Here is a 16,986-nt window from a genome sequence, read left to right as displayed (position 1 = left end):
TATAAAAACTATAACTCGTCTCGCTAAAAATAAGCCCTCATACAGCTCCGTCAACGAAAAAATTAAAACCGTTATGGCTCTCACAACATGGCGACAGAAAAAATCCATTCTCTTTACAAAGGTTATTTTATTGTGCAAAAAGTTGTAAAACATAAAAAAGTTCTATAAATTAGGTATCACTGGAATCGGACTGACCCGCAGAATAAAGATAACATGTAATTTATAACGCGTGGTGAACGCTGTATAAAAAGAACTAAAAAAATGTCAGAATTGCTGTTTTTTGGTCACCTTGCCTCCCAAAAAAAAAAGGATAACCTGTGATCAAAAAGTTGCATGTACCCCAAAATGGTACCAATAAAAGCTACAGCTCGTCCCGCAAAAAAAACAGCCCTCATACCGCTACGTCTATGAAAAAATAAAATTAGTTAAGGCTCCAATAAGCCAGGAAATAAAAATATGCAGTTGTGCCGGCCCGAGGGAAACATTTCTTCTTTTTCAAGTGGCGAATTATCAAGGCCCCTAAAATTAGGGAACCAGGAAGGGGAGGGCCCAAACATATCTGCTGGAAGCGAGGGTGCCCGTATTATACCAGGACAACACTTCTCAGCAAAATTCCTCAAACTGCAAAGGTGCGGAGTGTGGACCAAAAGGGGGATAAGAAAGGACACAGTTTATCAGTGCGACACCGGCCTGTGCAGAAAGGATTGTGTCACAGCGTAACACACATCTATGGATTATTTTATTGTTTTTGTTTACCCCATTATTATACCACCTGACTATGCCCCTTATATACTCCGCCCGGCTTACATGTACCCCACATTATAAACGGAAACACCAGTAAGACTCAATACAAGACTACTACAAGCAAAATCCACACTCCAAAAGCCAAATGGCGCTACCTCCCTTCTGAACCCTACAGTGTGCCCAAACAGCAGTTTACTTCCACATATATGGCATCGCCATACCCGGGAGAACCCTTTTAACAATTTTTGGGGTGTGTCTCTCCAGTGGCCACATATTGGCATATCTATAGAAAAAAATCCCATTTTCACTCTGCAACATCGAGTGCACACCAATTTCTGCCAATCACCTGTGGTGTTAATATGCTCACTACACCCCTAAGTGAATACCTTGAGGGGTGTAGTTTCCAAAATGGGGTCACTTCTGGGGGGCATCCACTGTTTTGGTCCCACAGGGACTTTGCAAATGCGACATAGCGCCCAGAAACCAATCCAGCAAAATCTGTACTCCAAAAGCCAAATGGTGCTCCTTCCCTTCTGAGCCCTACTGTGTGCCCAAACAGCAGTTTATGACCACATATGTGATATTGCCGTACACAGGAGAAGTTGCTTTACAAGTGTTGGGGTGCTTTTTTTTCATTTATTTGTTGAGTAAATGAAACATTTTCAGCTAAAACTACGTCTTATTGAAGAAAAAGGATTTTTTTTAATTTTCACTGCCCAATTCTAATAAAATCTATGAAACACCTGTGGGGTCAAAATGCTCACTACACCCCTAGATGAATTCCTCAAGGGGTGTAGTTTTGTGAATGGAATCACTTTTGGGGAGTTTCCACTGTACTGACACTTTAGGAGCTTTGCAATAGTGACATGGTGTCAAGAAACCAATCCAGCAAAATCTGTGCTCCAAAAGCCAAATGCCGCTCCTTCTCTTCAGATCCTTGCCGTATGCCCAAACAGCAGTTTATGACCACAAATGGGGTATTGCCGTACTCCAGAGAAGTTGCTTTACAAATATTGTTTTTTTTTTTATTCCTTTATTTGTTGAGAAAATGAAAAATTTTGAGCTAAGGCTACGTCTTATTGGAAAAAAAGGATTTTTTTTATCTTCACTGCCCAATTTTAATAAAATCTATGAACCCCCTGTGGGTTCAAAATGCTCACTACACCCCTAGATGGATTCTTCAAGGGGTGTAGTTTCCTAAATGGAGTCACTTCTTTGGTGTTTTCACTGTTTTGGTCCCTTAGGGGCTTTGCAAATGCGACGTGGTCTCCGCAAACCATTCCTGCTAAATTGGCGCTTCAAAAACCAAATGGCGCTCTTTCCCTTCTAAGCCCTGCCGTGTGTCCAAACAACCGTTTATTACCACATGTGGGGTATTGTTTTACTCGGGAGAAATTGCTTTACAAATGTAGTGGTGCATTTTCTCCTTTTAGCCCTTGTGGAAATTAGAAAAAAATTAGCTAAACCTACATTTTCTTTGAAAGAATGTAGATTTTCATTTTCACGGCCTACTTCCAATAATTTCTCCAAATAACCTGCAGGGTCAAAATGCTCACTATACCCCTAGATAATTTCCTCAAGGGGTATAGTTTCCGAAATGGGGTCACTTTTGGGGGATTTCCACTGTTTTGGCGCCGCAAGAGCCTTTCAGACCCGACATGGTGCCTAAAATATTTTCTAATAAAAAAGGAGGCCCCAAAATCCTCTAGGTGTTTCTTTGCTTCGGAGGCCGGCGCTTCAGTCAATAAGTGCACTAGGGCCACATGTGGGGTATTTCTAAAAACTGCAGAATCTGGGCAATAGATATTGAGTTGTGTTTCTCTGGTAAAACTTTCTGTTACAAAAAAAAAAATAGATGAAAAATTAATTTCTGCAAAAAAAAAAAGAAATTTGAAAATTTCACATCTACTTTGCCTTAATTCCTGTGAAACATCTAAAGGGTTAAGAAACTTTCTAAATGCTGTTTTGAATACTTTGAGGGGTGAAGTTTTTAAAATGGGGTGACTTATCGAGGGTTTCTAATATATAAGGCCCTAAAATCCACTTCACAACTGAACTGGTCCCTATAAAAATAGCCTATTGAAATTTTCTTGAAAATGTGAGAAATTGCTGCTAAAGTTCTAAGCCTTGTGATGTCATAGAAAAATAAAAGGATGTTCAAAAAGCAATGCCAATCTAAAGTAGACATGTGGGGGATGTTAATTAGCAACAATTTTGTGCTGTATAACTATCTGTCTTACAAGCAGATACATATAAATTTAGAAAAATTCTAATTTTTGCAGTTTTTCGCTACATTTTGGTGTTTTTCACAATTAAATACTTAATGTATCGAGCAAATTTTGCCAGTAACATAAAGTCCAATGTGTCACGAGAAAACAATCTCAGAATCGCTTGGATAGGTAAAAGCATTCCGAAGTTATTACCACATAAAGTGAAACATGTCCGATTTGAAAAAATTGGCTGTGTCCTGAAGGCCAAAACAGGCTGTGTCCTGAAGGTGTTAAGTTCTTTTAAAGGAGTATTTGCGTTTCAGCAAAGAGAGGTTATTCCTTGTAGGATCAAAAGATATCCTTTACTTTTTCCAAAATAATTTCTGTATTTCCTCATGGTTTTCAAGATCTCTGCTTGCAGTCATTCAATAGGAACCTTCATTGTTTACTTCAAGTAATGTAAATTCTATCCTGGTCATTTGGTAGACATACAATTGCACTGCTTGTTAAAGAAGCACTCAAGGGTTTTCAAACCCCCCTCCCATATGTAACGTACAGTAATTTCTGTCTTTTAAAGAAGCACCACCCAAAGCTGTTCAACCCCTCCTTCCCCGTATGTAATGTAGACGTGTATTGACTTACCTGGTGCTTTATTTCATAAGACACCGCTCTGTTCCAGGCTGCCGTGGGGTCACGTGATCTTCATTTTGACTCCCTGTATTTTACAGCATCTGTAGGGACCAGAAGTCAGGTTCTCAATGCAAGTCTGAGAGCCTCAATGCGAATCATTGAGATACTGACCTCTGGTTTCTACAGTAGTCGCTGCAGGGTTTGGGCTTCGAAGTACAGATCACTTGACTCCGCAGCGGCCCGTGAAATACACCACCAGGTAAGTCAATACACGTGTCTACATTACACTACATTACATGTGCAAACGGCGGGGTAGAAAAACCCGGAGTGCTTAAAATACTGAAATGACTGTACTGTAATGAGCTGTCCTTCACATGACCTCAACATAATTTTTATCCACTGAAAGTAAACAATGGTTGGTTCCTAGTAAATGACTTCAAACAGAAATATTGAAAACTGCAAGGAATTGATGCAGAAAGTGTATTGGAAAATTGTGTAAATCTCCATTATACTGTGAATAACCTTATTTGCTGACCCTGTGGATCACTTTCACTTATCACTGATACCAGAATAATAAATGTATTCCCATGTGTGGCACCGGCTGCCTGCTATTTGTTGCCGTTTAGCTCAGACACTGCCTGAAGCAGATACAGTTCTGTGGTGCCACCAGCACGCCAACACCACCGCACGCCATTTACTGCTTTTATTACATACAGTACACGCCATATAATCAAAGAAGTCTCATTAAAAATCTAGGGATCACTATATGTATCCTTGTTGTCTGAGTAAGTGCTCCATCTGTGCGTCATTGACATGTTTAGGATGGAACTTGCATATAGTGTCTGGCATTGCATTTGGCCATTTTTTTTTTATTGCCATGTATTAATAAAATCCGGCTCTACGTTAGCTTTTGCATTTACATGCGCTGCTCACCATGGTTTCTGCTTAAATGTGAGCACAGAGGCCTTGGCACGTTTTGGGAATGAGTGCTTTCTGCGGCTGCCTCTCATCCCGAGAGCTTCCTGGAGCCTCTCTGAAAAGAGCCAAATTGATTTATCTTGGAACAGTTCTAGTGTCCCCGTGTGCTGCTGATGTAATCTCTCCGAGCTCTGCTGTGGCCAGTGGCCAAGACAGCACTGAGCCTCTGTTGTGCGGCACACATCTGATTGGCTGGCACAGCTGGCGTGAAGCCAGGGTCATGATGAGAAGGGAAGTGGAAGACAACAATAACAAAGAGGGTAGCGTCTCAGAAGTCCTATGTGGAACACCTATTTTTGTTTAGACTTTACCCTTTAGCTGCCATTGCCTCTTAACACAGTAATGGATTTGGATTCGCCAGTTACTTTGGTAATTTTTCTGTGATAGTGATGCCTTTGTTTCTTTACATAGATTTAATGTTGATCACAACAATAAAAAACTTCTCAACTTGCATATCTTGATATTCATGAAAAATGCGTGTATTACTATTTTTTTCCCTCCCTTTTTGTTTTCTTGTATTCTCCATTGAATTAAAAAAGCCACGACAATTAGCTGGTAATTTTCACGTGTGTCCCTAAGAATATCAGGGAATTCATTGTGCCAGGGGAAATTACTTTCCTGGCCAAATTCTGCGTGATCCAATACATACCGCTTCTGTGGCTAAATTATCACTTGGGAGTTGTGATGTTTTTACGCTTGCAGAAAATGATCATGGAAATGGTGGTGGCCGGACAGCTGCATCTCCCAGAGCCTTTGGTTGATGGTAGAGTGGATGGGATTTTTCATACTTTATTTCCACTCTGCTCGATTGACAGCTTCTGGGTTGTTTGGTGCTACGAGAACAATATATGCCATTAGTAGAAGAAAAAGCTGGGAAGTGTATTTACTTTACAAGTTAAAGGGGGACACATCGTGGTGACACGTGCATGTTCACCTCCATCAAAAACAATGGGTGCTATGCAAACCTTCAAATCTTTCCAATGGCAAACCCCATTAATTGAATCTTCAAGGGACTATCTGGTGGGAGCTATATTCTGAGGCCAGGGCTATACCTAGACTTTTTGTAGCGCTACCGATGGATTTTAAAGGGGTTGTCCGTGCACAGACCACTGGTGACCTATCCACCAGATAGGTCATCCGCATATGATCGGTGCAGGGTTCGGGTGTCCCACACACCGATCAGCTGCTCCGGCTGCCTCTGGGCACCTATTCAAGTGAACAGGAGCAGAATTGCAGTTCTTCAGCATGGCCGGCTATGGCCATCTGCTTCTGGCTCCGAGTACTGCATGCAGTGCATAACATCCGATGCCCGGATGTAGCCAGAACAGCTGATTCGTGCAGGGTCCGGGTGTTGGACCCCCATTGGTCATATACTGATGACCTATCTTGTGGTTAGGTAATCAGTAGTCCGTGCCCGGACAGCCCCTTTAACTCCTGAGTGACAGCTTCAGTCCACAAGATTGCATGTAACTTAATGTATTCGTTTGGACCGCAGCTGTAGCTCAATAGTTAAAATCAATTATGAAGTACTACAAAAAGTCTAGGTGTAGTCCTGGTCTTAGTATTCCTGTTGACAAGTAGAGAATAGGAACATTAAAGAGGCTCTGTCACCAGATTTTCAAACCCCTATCTCGTATTGCAGCAGATCGGCGCTGCAATGTAGATTACAGTAGCGTTTTGTTTTTTTCAAAAACAAGCATTTTTGGCCACGTTATGAGCATTTTTATATTTATGCAAATGAGCCTTTCTTAAGTACAACTGGGCGTGTTTAAAGTTAAGTCCAAGTGGGCGTGTATTGTGTGTGTATATCTGGGCGTTTTTACTTGTTTTACTAGCTGGGCGTTAGGAATGGGAGTGTATGATGCTGACGAATCAGCATCATCCACTTCTCTTCGTTAACACCCAGCTTCTGGCAGTGCACAGACACACAGCGTGTCCTCGCGAGATCACGCTGTGACGTCACTCACTTCCTGCCCCAGGTCCTGCATCGTGTCTGACGAGCGAGGACACATCGGCACCAGAGGCTACAGTTGATTCTGCAGCAGCATCGGCTTTTGCAGGTAAGTCGATGTAGCCTCTGTCGCCTGGTGCCAATGTGTCCTCGCTCGTCCGACACGATGCAGGACCTGGGGCAGGAAGTGAAGTCACAGCGTGATCTCTTGAGAACACGCTGTGTGTCTGTGCGCTGCCAGAAGCTGGGTGTTAACGAAGAGAAGTGGATGATGCTGATTTGTCAGCATCATACACTTCTATTCACAACGCCCAGCTAGTAAAACAAGTAAAAACGCCCAGATGTAACATACACAATACACGCCCACTTGTACTTAACTTTAAACACGCCCAGTTGTACTTAAGAAAGGCTCATTTGCATAAATATAAAAACGGTCATAACTTGGCCAAAAATGCTCGTTTTTGAAAGAAAAAAAAAGTTACTGTTCTCTACATTGCAGCGCCGATCTGCTGCAATACGAGATAGGGGTTTGAAAATCTGGTGACAGAGCCTCTTTAACCCCTTAGTGACCAGCCCATTTTAGGCCCTAATGACCAAGCTATTTTATTCGTTTTTCTATAGTCGCATTCAAAGAGCTATAACGTTTTTATTTTTTCGTCTACATAGCTGTATGAGGACTTGTTTTTTGCGGGATTAGTTGAGCTTTTTAATAGCACCATTTTTGGGTACATATAATTTTTATATTAACTTTTATTAACCCTTTTGGGGGGGATTATAAAAAAAACCTGAAATTCCGCCATTGTTCTATGCGTTTTTAAATTGGCGCCGTTCACTATGCGACGTAAATAACATGTTACCTTTATTCTATGGGTCGGTACGATTACGGCGATACCACATATGTAGAGGTTTTTTTATGTTTTACGACTTTTGCACAATAAAAACACTTTTGAACTAAAATTATTTGTTTTTGCATCGTCGCTTTCCAAGAGCCGTAATTTTTTTATTTTTCCATCAATGTAGTGATTTTTTGGGCTTGTTTTCTGCGGGACAAGACGTAGTTTTGAATGGTACTGTTTTGGGGTACATAGGACTTATTGATTCATTTTTATTATGACTTTTTTGTGGGGCAATGGAAAAAAAATGCAATTTCGCCATGGTGTTTTGCGTTTTTTTTTTACGGTGTTCACTTTGCGGTTTAAATTACATATTAACTTTATTAATGGAGTCATTACGGTCGCGGCGATACCACATATGTGTACTTTTTTTTTTTTTTTTTTTTTTTTTTTTACACTTTTACTAAATAAAACCACTTTTTATGGAAAAAAATGGTTTTATTTATTTTTTTACTGTACTTTTTATTAATAATATTTATTTCACATTGGTGACTGATTTTATTAGTCCCACTAGGGGACTTTACTGAGCGATGTTCCGATCGCTGCTATAATGCTCTGGTATACTTCGTATACCAGAGCATTATTGCCTGTCAGTGTAAATCTGACAGGCAATCTGTTAGGACGTGCCTCTGGCGCGTCCTAACAGGAATATGTCCAGGGCAGACCTGGGGGCTTTTATCAAGCCCCCGGCTGCCATGACACCCCATCGGAGACCCGCGATTTCATTCGCGGGCCGCCGATGGGTGACAGAGCGAGCACACTCCCTCTGTAAACAAAGTTAAATTCCGCGGTCGCTATTGACGGCGGCATTTAACGGGTTAAACGGCCGCGATCGAAGTAAACTTCGATCGCGGGCGTTGGAGCAGGAGCTCAGCTGTCATCAGACAGCAGAGCCCCGGCTCCTGCCTGCACGGGAGACCCGTGCAGGACTTAGACTAGGCTGACGTGAAAAGGCGTCAGCCTAGCCTAAAGCCCATTAGTGACTCACGTGAAAAGGCGTATTAGTGGTCACTAAGGGGTTAAGATGTTATTGCTAATTTAAATTTGAGCTTGTTTACTACCAAATTCTACCAAGACATAACCGATACTACAATTTTAGATACCTTTTAAATGAATACTAAATATCAGTTTCTGCCTTAGGCTGGGTTCACACGACCACATTAACGTCCGTAATGGACGGACGTATTTCGGGCGGAAGTCCCGGACCAAACTCAGTGCAGGGAGCCAGGCTCCTAGCATCATACTTATGTACGACGCTAGGAGTCCCTGCTTCTCCGTGGAACTACTGTCCCGTACTGAAAACATGATTACAGTACGGGACAGTTGTCCTGCAGAGAGGCAGGGACTCCTAGCGTCGTACATAACTACGATTCTAGGAGCCCGGCTCCCTGCACTGAGTTTGGTCCGGGACTTCCGGCCGAAATACGTCCGTCCATTACGGACGTTAATGTGGTCGTGTGAACCCAGCCTTATGTTATCGCATAAAAACTGTGAGTAACAAGTAATCGTTTTCTACATGCCCAAGGAGATCCCCCCCCCCCCCCCCCCAAATCGTGTTTTGTGGGCAAGCTTTTCTCCTGCTGTAGAATTTACTGTTCTTAAATTACTCTTAAATGTACATCTACATAGCCCTGTGTAGTCTCATGTTGTCACTGAATCTCCTCCAGAATCTTTGGGGGTTTCTGAGAAGATCCTGCAAGCTGGGAAAAGGGAACTACAAGCTGAAGATAAGATATATTACAACATTTCATATGCTCACACGTACTACAGATTTTATGCAAAAAGAAACAAAAAAACACTTTAAAGCTGAGACTGGGGCTCACAAGCCTGTCCGTGAATAATTGCTACTGAGGAGCTTGTGAATATATAGCGATTACTCCTTGTGCCATTGGTAGAAATGGTCTTTTACTTAGACTGAGGCCTCATTCACACGGGCGTATCAGATAAATGTGCGTGAATCTGGTCCGTGTGTGTTGCGTTATGCATCAGTGTGCTTTGCGAGTGGCATGCGTTATGCACGCACTCGCAAAGCACATATATTTTTTTATTATTTTCAATTGAATAGGTGTGTAAATCCCACACCCATTGACTTCAATGGGCGCGTAGGTGCGTGATCACGCACCAATATAGGACATGCAGTGAGTTTTACGTAGCGGACTCTCGTTGTGTGAAAAATCACACGTGTGAATGGCCCCATTGAAATCAATAGCTCCATGTGCTGTGCGTTGTGTCAACGCACAGCACACGGACGTCATTCACGCTCGTGTGAATGAGGCCGGAGGCTGCAATCACACATGCCGTTTTTGATTCAGTTTTTTGAGCCAATGAAAAGTGTAAGAGTATATTCACACAGTGCAGTTTTTGAAGCCACAACCTGGAGTGGATTAAAAAAAAAAAAAAAAAAAAGTTGCATCTTTCTTATATACTTACCGTTACCTTACAATCCACTCCTGGTTATCGCTTCAAAAATTGCAAATAACATTAAAAAAAAATGCACCAAACTGCACTGTGTGAATAAGGCCTAAAGGAAAGACTTCTACTTTTCCTTCCTCTTGGATCCACTCCTAGCTTTGGCTCAAAATAACTGCATCAAAAGCTGAATGTGTGATTCCAGCCTAAGGTTCCAGAGAACATGCATGTTTTCTTTCTAGTCTAGATATGGCTGGTTTGATTTAATTTACCATGTACGTTATATAAGTGCAAATGTAAACTGCTCCAGTGATTCATGTCGTATGTTGACAACACTAAATCTCTTGTAATGATTGTCCGGTCCCTTGAATGAGCCACGACTGAATTAAAAGTTTACTTGATGTTGTGATCATTTGAGGAAGCCGTGGCCTGACACAGTAAGGGTATGTGCACACGACCATTTTTCAGGCGTAATGGAGGCGTTTTACGCCTCGAATTACGCCTGAAAAGACGGCTCCAATACGTCGGCAAACATCTGCCCATTGCTTGCAATGGGTCTTACGATGTTCTGTGCAGACGAGCTGTCGTTTTACGCGTTGCTGTTAAAAGACGGCGCGTAAAATTACGGCCGCGTCGAAGAAGTGCAGGACACCTCTTGGGACGTAATTGGAGACGTTTTTTATTGACTCCAATGAAGATCAGCTCCAATTCCATCCGTAAAAGACGCTGCGAAAAACGTGAGTACATGCGATTACATCTGAAATTCAGGAGCTGTTTTCTCCTGAAAAGCCGTTGTCGTGTGCGCATACCCTAAGGGGGAGGTCTACATTCCTTGTTACATTTTAGAGCGTTAAAAATGTACTTCCCATTGCCATTTTTTTTCCTGAGAAACCAACTGCGTATATACATACTGTTTGATACAAAACTTTTTTTGGGAAAGTTGGAGTATTTTCCTAATATTTTTGGCAGGGCTCTTTTAGTACTGAGCAATGCGGTATAATTACTTCGAAATCTTTTTCTTTTCTACAGAGTAAAATCCCCCCTTCACAATGTCACCTATACAAGTGTAAGCACCCAAACAGCATCTGACGAACAGGGCAGCAAATTCTGGGATGAACTGTCTCAAGTTGGCCTTCCTGATGACCTCCATATCCAGTTCTTGTTTGAATCAACAGGTGAGAGGTTTTATTTTCTTTTAAAGGCTATGTACACCTTACACTGAACCGCGGGACTGATTGGTTCCGTGTCTCACACGCTGAATACACCTGTAATGGATCACATCTGAGTCATGAACTTAGATATGAAGATATGATCGATAGCAGCTCGATCCTGTGTGTAAGAGACCCGCAGGACCCGCTGACACTGAACCAGCCAGTCTCGCGGACCTGACAGATACAGGTTTCAGCGCTAGATACAGCTGCTCTGTATACACAATACAAAGCAGCTGTAGCTCAAAAAGTAAAAATTAATTTTCAATATGTTTTTTGACAGGTGCACCAATCATACTAATTGTTTTTTTTTTTTATATATATAAAAATAAAATTGTCTATTTCAAAGGTGTACATAGCCTTTAAACACTTGGGTTACTTGGTTATGTTCCCTAATGTGAATTGCTCATATTATAGCAGAGAATAATCTTTTATACCACAGGTCATTGCTTGGCTCATCAACGCTGTGCAGAATGGTCACCAGGCGTGCACCACTCTGAAGATCAGGGTTTGGTCAACGTGGACAAAGCAGTCATCTCAGGGAGCACAGAAGTGAGTTCGTGTTCTAAAATATTTACATGACTTGTTTTCTTTTTATAATTAGGCACTGAATTTGTTAACCTTGCACCCCCCCCCCCTCCCGTTTTTCTTACGAATTTTAAATCGTTTTCCATGCACTTAATTACTAAGGCAGCGGTCATATCCATCAGCGAATGTGAACATCTCCATGGCTTGTAACAATAGTGGTAATGGAAGTAGATCAAATGTATTTGTAGGGCTGTATATAACGGCTCCTTGTGTTTTGTTTGATTTATATTTATTTTGTGTCGGTTAATGATCTTGGGTTGGTTGTGACTTTTGGCTATGCCTCTGTTATTACATTACTTGCAATAAAAGTAGTAGTAGAAGAGAACTTCATATGATCTGGCTTTAAAGGGAATGTGTCGCTAGAATTTTATTTTTATTTTTTTCAGTTAAACAGTTAGTATTTAAGTGATTAAACATTGTTTTCATTTTTTCACAAGTCAGGAAATATTATAAATTAGATTCTAATTTATAACATTTCCATGTTCTGGTCACTAGAGGGAGCAACTCCCAAAATTGCAGCATTGCAATGTGGTAAAGCAACCTCATTGCTTTATGCTGCAAATTTGGGGTAGACACACTCGCTCTAGTGAGCTCACACAATCCCCCCTCCCTTATCCTGGCTATTGCCAGGTGAAGGAGGTGGTTGAATCTTCTAATCCTCCTACACTGTGCATTCGCTCAGAAAATGGCGGCACACAGTGTAGGAGGATTAGATACAGTGGTAATCAGACATTACAACACGAACATAATACACACATCAGATACACAAACATAACTTACCTTCTCCTGCCGCCGCTGCTGCCTCCGATCCTACTCCTCGCGTCTTCGCTGCCTAGAACATATGTCCAGAAGCCGCGACCAGAAGTAGTCATCTTACTGTCCGGCTACATGAAAATGGCGCCGGATGTCGCTCTGCCGAAGACTTTCCTTTTGGACTGTGTGGGAGCGGCGCATGCGCCGTTCCCACACAGACGGCGTACACTATGGTGAATGGAACGGCTCCCGTTCGCATTCACTATGGGGTTGTATGTGCCGTATTCCATCTCTGTATGTGTCGTTAATCGACACATACATAGATGAAAAAAATAAATGCCAGCCCCCATAGAGAAGTAAAAGTAAGAACAAAAAAAAAAGTAAAACACAAATAAATAAAATTAATTAAAATAACACACTAAAAGCAAATTTATATTAAAAAATATTTTTCGCGACACCTGTCCTTTAAGCGCTGAATAATAATTTTTGTTCCGCAGCATGTCAATTACTGCTGCGGAAAGTGGACTGATTTCCTGCGTTTTCCTGATCTACTGTGTAATTTCTTACAAGGGGTGGAAATGACATCACAGAGAAGAAATATCACCATCACAAAGCCTATGAAAGACGCAAAAAAAAAACACCGCAAAAAAAAACCACACCGTAAAAACCTAATGAAATGGTGCGGTTTTTCTGCTAGTTGATGCATAAATGCTGCGGATATTTTCTGCAGCGAATCTGTTACGTGTGGATAAGCCCTTATATTGTAGGAGTGTGTACTATAATCGTTTTTCTAAATCGCTTGATAGCTTCTAGTAGCAGCACGGACTGTCTTTAGTCTGTGTTGCCAGTGGCTCATAACTCTTCAGCAGGAGACGGAGCGTCCTGCTCATCTCCATGGCTCCCGTATCCAGAACGGACACCAGAACTATAGAATCCTCTAGCGGTAACTATAGACAGTCAATGCTGCTACTAGAACCAAGATTGCTAATACAAGTGATTTAGAAATGCTATTCGGCCCTGTTCACACTGAGTTTTTTTTTTTTACACGTTTTTTGCCGCAGAAAACGTGGCAAAAAACAGCCGAAATTGCCTTCCATTGTTTTCAATGGGAGTAGGAGGTGTTTATTTCCCGTGAGCAGAAAAAAAAAACGCTGCCGAGGAAAAGAAGTGATATGCCCTATCTTGAGGAGTTTGCTGCCTCAAAAACCTAATTGAAATCAATAAGAGACGGAGAAAACGCGTGAACGGCCGACGCGTTTTTTGACATGTTTTAAGTCCAAAACCGCTTGCGGTTTTCCCTTTTGTCTGTCGAAGAAATAGATTTAAAAAAACGCAGCAAAAACCACGCCAAAAAACGCCTGTGGTGCAAAACCACTTAAAGAAAAAAAAAAAAAAAACAGCAGCTGATTTTTTTCCAGGCAGAATTTTCTGCCTGCAAAAAAACTGTGTGAAGATAGCCTTAGGCTATGTTCACACAGAGTATTTTGACGAGTTTTTTGACGTGGAAACCGCGTCACAAAACTCGTCAAAAACGGCCCGAAAATGCCTCCCATTGATTTCAATGGGAGGCGTCGGCGTCTTTTTCCCGCGAGCAGTAAAACTACCTCGCGGGAAAAAGAAGCGACATGCCCTATATTCGGGCGTTTCCGCCTCTGACCTCCCATTGACTTCAATGGGAGGCAGAGAAAGCGTATTTCACGGTGTTTTATGCCCGCGGCACTCAATGGCCGCGGGCGAAAAACGCCGCGAAAATCGGCGTGCAGGGAGAGGAAAATCTGCCTCCAACTTCCAAACGGAATTTTGAGGTAGATATTCCTCCTGCAAAATACTCAGTGTGAACATAGCCTTATAGTGCACACTCCTGCACTAATATTGTTTTTGCCTTGAGGTACGCTTTAAATAAACTATGATTTTACACCTCCGTCTGATCCCATGTCCTTCTTATTATATATTGTATTTATTGTAAAAAAATATATATATCTAGTAATTGCAGCAGGTTGGTAAGGTGAATTTAGTATGAGGATTTTTTTATATATATATCTTTGATCATGTACCATTTTAGTGATGTCTGAGCAAAATGTCTTACCAGTGTTTGTAGATGGTTGATAAGAGTTGCCGATTTTTGGAAATCCGCTAGTTAGTGTGGCAGAAAATGACTACTTTTGTCTTACTTCTGAGATTCTTTTGTTTCCTGTTCTGGTTGACTTCAAGTTTTTTCTTCATGGAAACAATAGCGTAGTCGACTACGCTATGGTTTCTGTGAAAAAACAAACTTTACTCAGCGGGAACAGACAAACTGAATCACACAGGACCCGCCGTCACCAAAGTAGTCAGTCCCGCTGACCTGTCGGTTTGAGATTTGAGCGCAAGATAGGTATGTATCTAAAATACATGGAAGCTGTATCTGAAAAAGTAAAAATATTATTTTAATAAAAACCAATTACAAAGTTGCTTAAAACAGCATAATACATTGTTTTATTGATGGAAAAAAAGTGTTCAAAGGTTTACATAGCCTTTAAAGTCTAGCTGTGCGATTTCAGGTAAATGCTCTCTGTAAAGTCTGTATTCTTGTAAGGCTGGGTTCACACGGCCCATTTTCAGACGTAAACGAGGCGTATTATGCCTCGTTTTACGTCTGAAAATACGGCTACAATACGTCGGCAAACATCTGCCCACGTACTGTGCCGACGACCTGTAATTTACGCGTCGTCGTTTGACAGCTGTCAAACGACAACGCGTAAATTGACTGCCTCGGCAAAGAAGTGCAGGACACTTCTTTGCTACGTAATTTGAGCCGTTCATTGAAGTCAATGAAGAGCAGCTCAAGATTTACGGGCGTCAAAGACGCCTCGCATAATGCGAGGAGGAGCTTTTACGTCTGAAACGAGGCAGCTGTTTTCTCCTGAAAACAGTCTCTTTTCAGATGTAAAAGCAAGCTAGCGTGTGCACATACCCTAAGCGTTGAATAGTTGTTTGCGTTGTGTTTTTAGGTTTGTGCTGACAGAATTTTTATGGCTCTCTTGATGTGTTTTTACTTACTTTTATGGCAAGCTACCAATGTAATAGCAGCTGAAAAACCCACGAGTCCACAGGCAGGTTATAATAATACCTAGAACTCTCTAGAAAGTCTGTCTGCTTCCCAAATCATTAAAGAGGCTCTGTCACCAGATTTTGCAACCCCTATCTGCTATTGCAGCAGATCGGCGCTGCAATGTAGATTACAGTAACGTTTTTATTTTTTTTAAACGAGCATTTTTGGCCAAGTTATGACCATTTTTGTATTTATGCAAATGAGGCTTGCAAAAGTCCAAGTGGGCGTGTTTAAAGTAAAAGTCCAAGTGGGCGTGTATTATGTGCGTACATCGGGGCGTTTTTACTACTTTTACTAGCTGGGCGTTCTGACGAGACGTATCATCCACTTCTCTTCACAACGACCAGCTTCTGGCAGTGCAGACACAGCGGGTTCTCGAGAGATCACGCTGTGTCGTCACTCACAGGTCCTGCATCGTGTCGGACGAGCGAGGACACATCGGCACCAGAGGCTACAGTTGATTCTGCAGCAGCATCGGAGTTTGCAGGTAAGTCGATGTAGCTACTTACCTGCAAACGCTGATGCTGCTGCAGAATCAACTGTAGCCTCTGGTGCCGACACGATGCAGGACCTGGGGCAGGAAGTGAGTGACGTCACAGCGTGATCTCTCGAGAACACGGCTGTGTCTGCACTGCCAGAAGCTGGGCGTTGTGAAGAGAAGTGGATGATACTTCTCGTCAGAACGCCCAGCTAGTAAAAGTAGTAAAAACGCCCCGATGTACGCACATAATACACGCCCACTTGGACTTTTACTTTAAACACGCCCACTTGGACTTTTGCAAGCCTCATTTGCATAAATACAAAAATGGTCATAACTTGGCCAAAAATGCTTGTTTAAAAAATATAAAAACTTTACTGTAATCTACATTGCAGCGCCTATCTGCTGCAATAGCAGATAGGGGTTGCAAAATCTGGTGACAGAGCCTCTTTAAGTGGCTTTGGTTTGCCAAGACGACTACTTACTGTGATTTAAACAGGTAGCAGAACAGATGAGCAGTATACAAGCATTAAGAAAACCGCTGTTTCAAAATGAAGTTTGGGGAGACAATACAAGCAACATACAGATTTTTTTAATCACCTACTTTGTACTGATTCAGGTAACACTAGGTTTAAGTTAATGGTCCTGGTGTTAAAGAAGAAAGTAATGTAGAGGTCATGGCTAGTCAATCGTATCTAGTAGATGCCTAGAGCTATTGCATTTTGTACTTATATTAAGTGCAATGGCTACAAATGAGGTAGATGTTCTGCTAGGGCTGGGCAATTAATCTAAAAAGAAGCAAAAAAAACTGAAGCTGAAATCCATTATACTGTGGGAGGCAGCTTTGCGGGAATTATATAGTGTGGGGGCAATATGTGTAAGGGCAGTGTCAGAGGGTATATTATATACAGTAGTATAGAGCGGGCTCGGGATAAATATTAATTCAATGGCGTAGCATTCAAATAGGGGGCGTGGTATTTTAAAAGGGGTGTGGCCTAAACAAATATTTCATTAATCATAATCTAGGTTACATACATGTTCAATTAGTCGTAA

General features: G+C 41.7%; 1 protein-coding gene across 8 annotated transcripts in view; it reads left to right on the top strand.

The window, feature by feature from the left end:
- The window catches only part of KMT2C (lysine methyltransferase 2C), a 219,778-nt gene that overhangs the window by 92,208 nt on the left and 110,584 nt on the right, over nucleotides 1-16,986 (top strand). For all 8 annotated transcript variants that reach the window (XM_075827356.1, XM_075827361.1, XM_075827357.1 and 5 more), the window contains exons 5-6: nucleotides 10,845-10,990; nucleotides 11,466-11,575. In XM_075827356.1, the coding sequence (XP_075683471.1) occupies nucleotides 10,845-10,990; nucleotides 11,466-11,575 (256 nt within the window). The remainder of the gene's footprint in view (nucleotides 1-10,844; nucleotides 10,991-11,465; nucleotides 11,576-16,986) is intronic.

The sequence above is a fragment of the Rhinoderma darwinii genome, chromosome 5, assembly GCF_050947455.1.
Source record: "Rhinoderma darwinii isolate aRhiDar2 chromosome 5, aRhiDar2.hap1, whole genome shotgun sequence".
NCBI lineage: Eukaryota > Metazoa > Chordata > Amphibia > Anura > Rhinodermatidae > Rhinoderma > Rhinoderma darwinii.
Note: the sequence above shows the minus strand (reverse complement) of the source record. Positions and strands in the feature narration are given on the sequence as shown.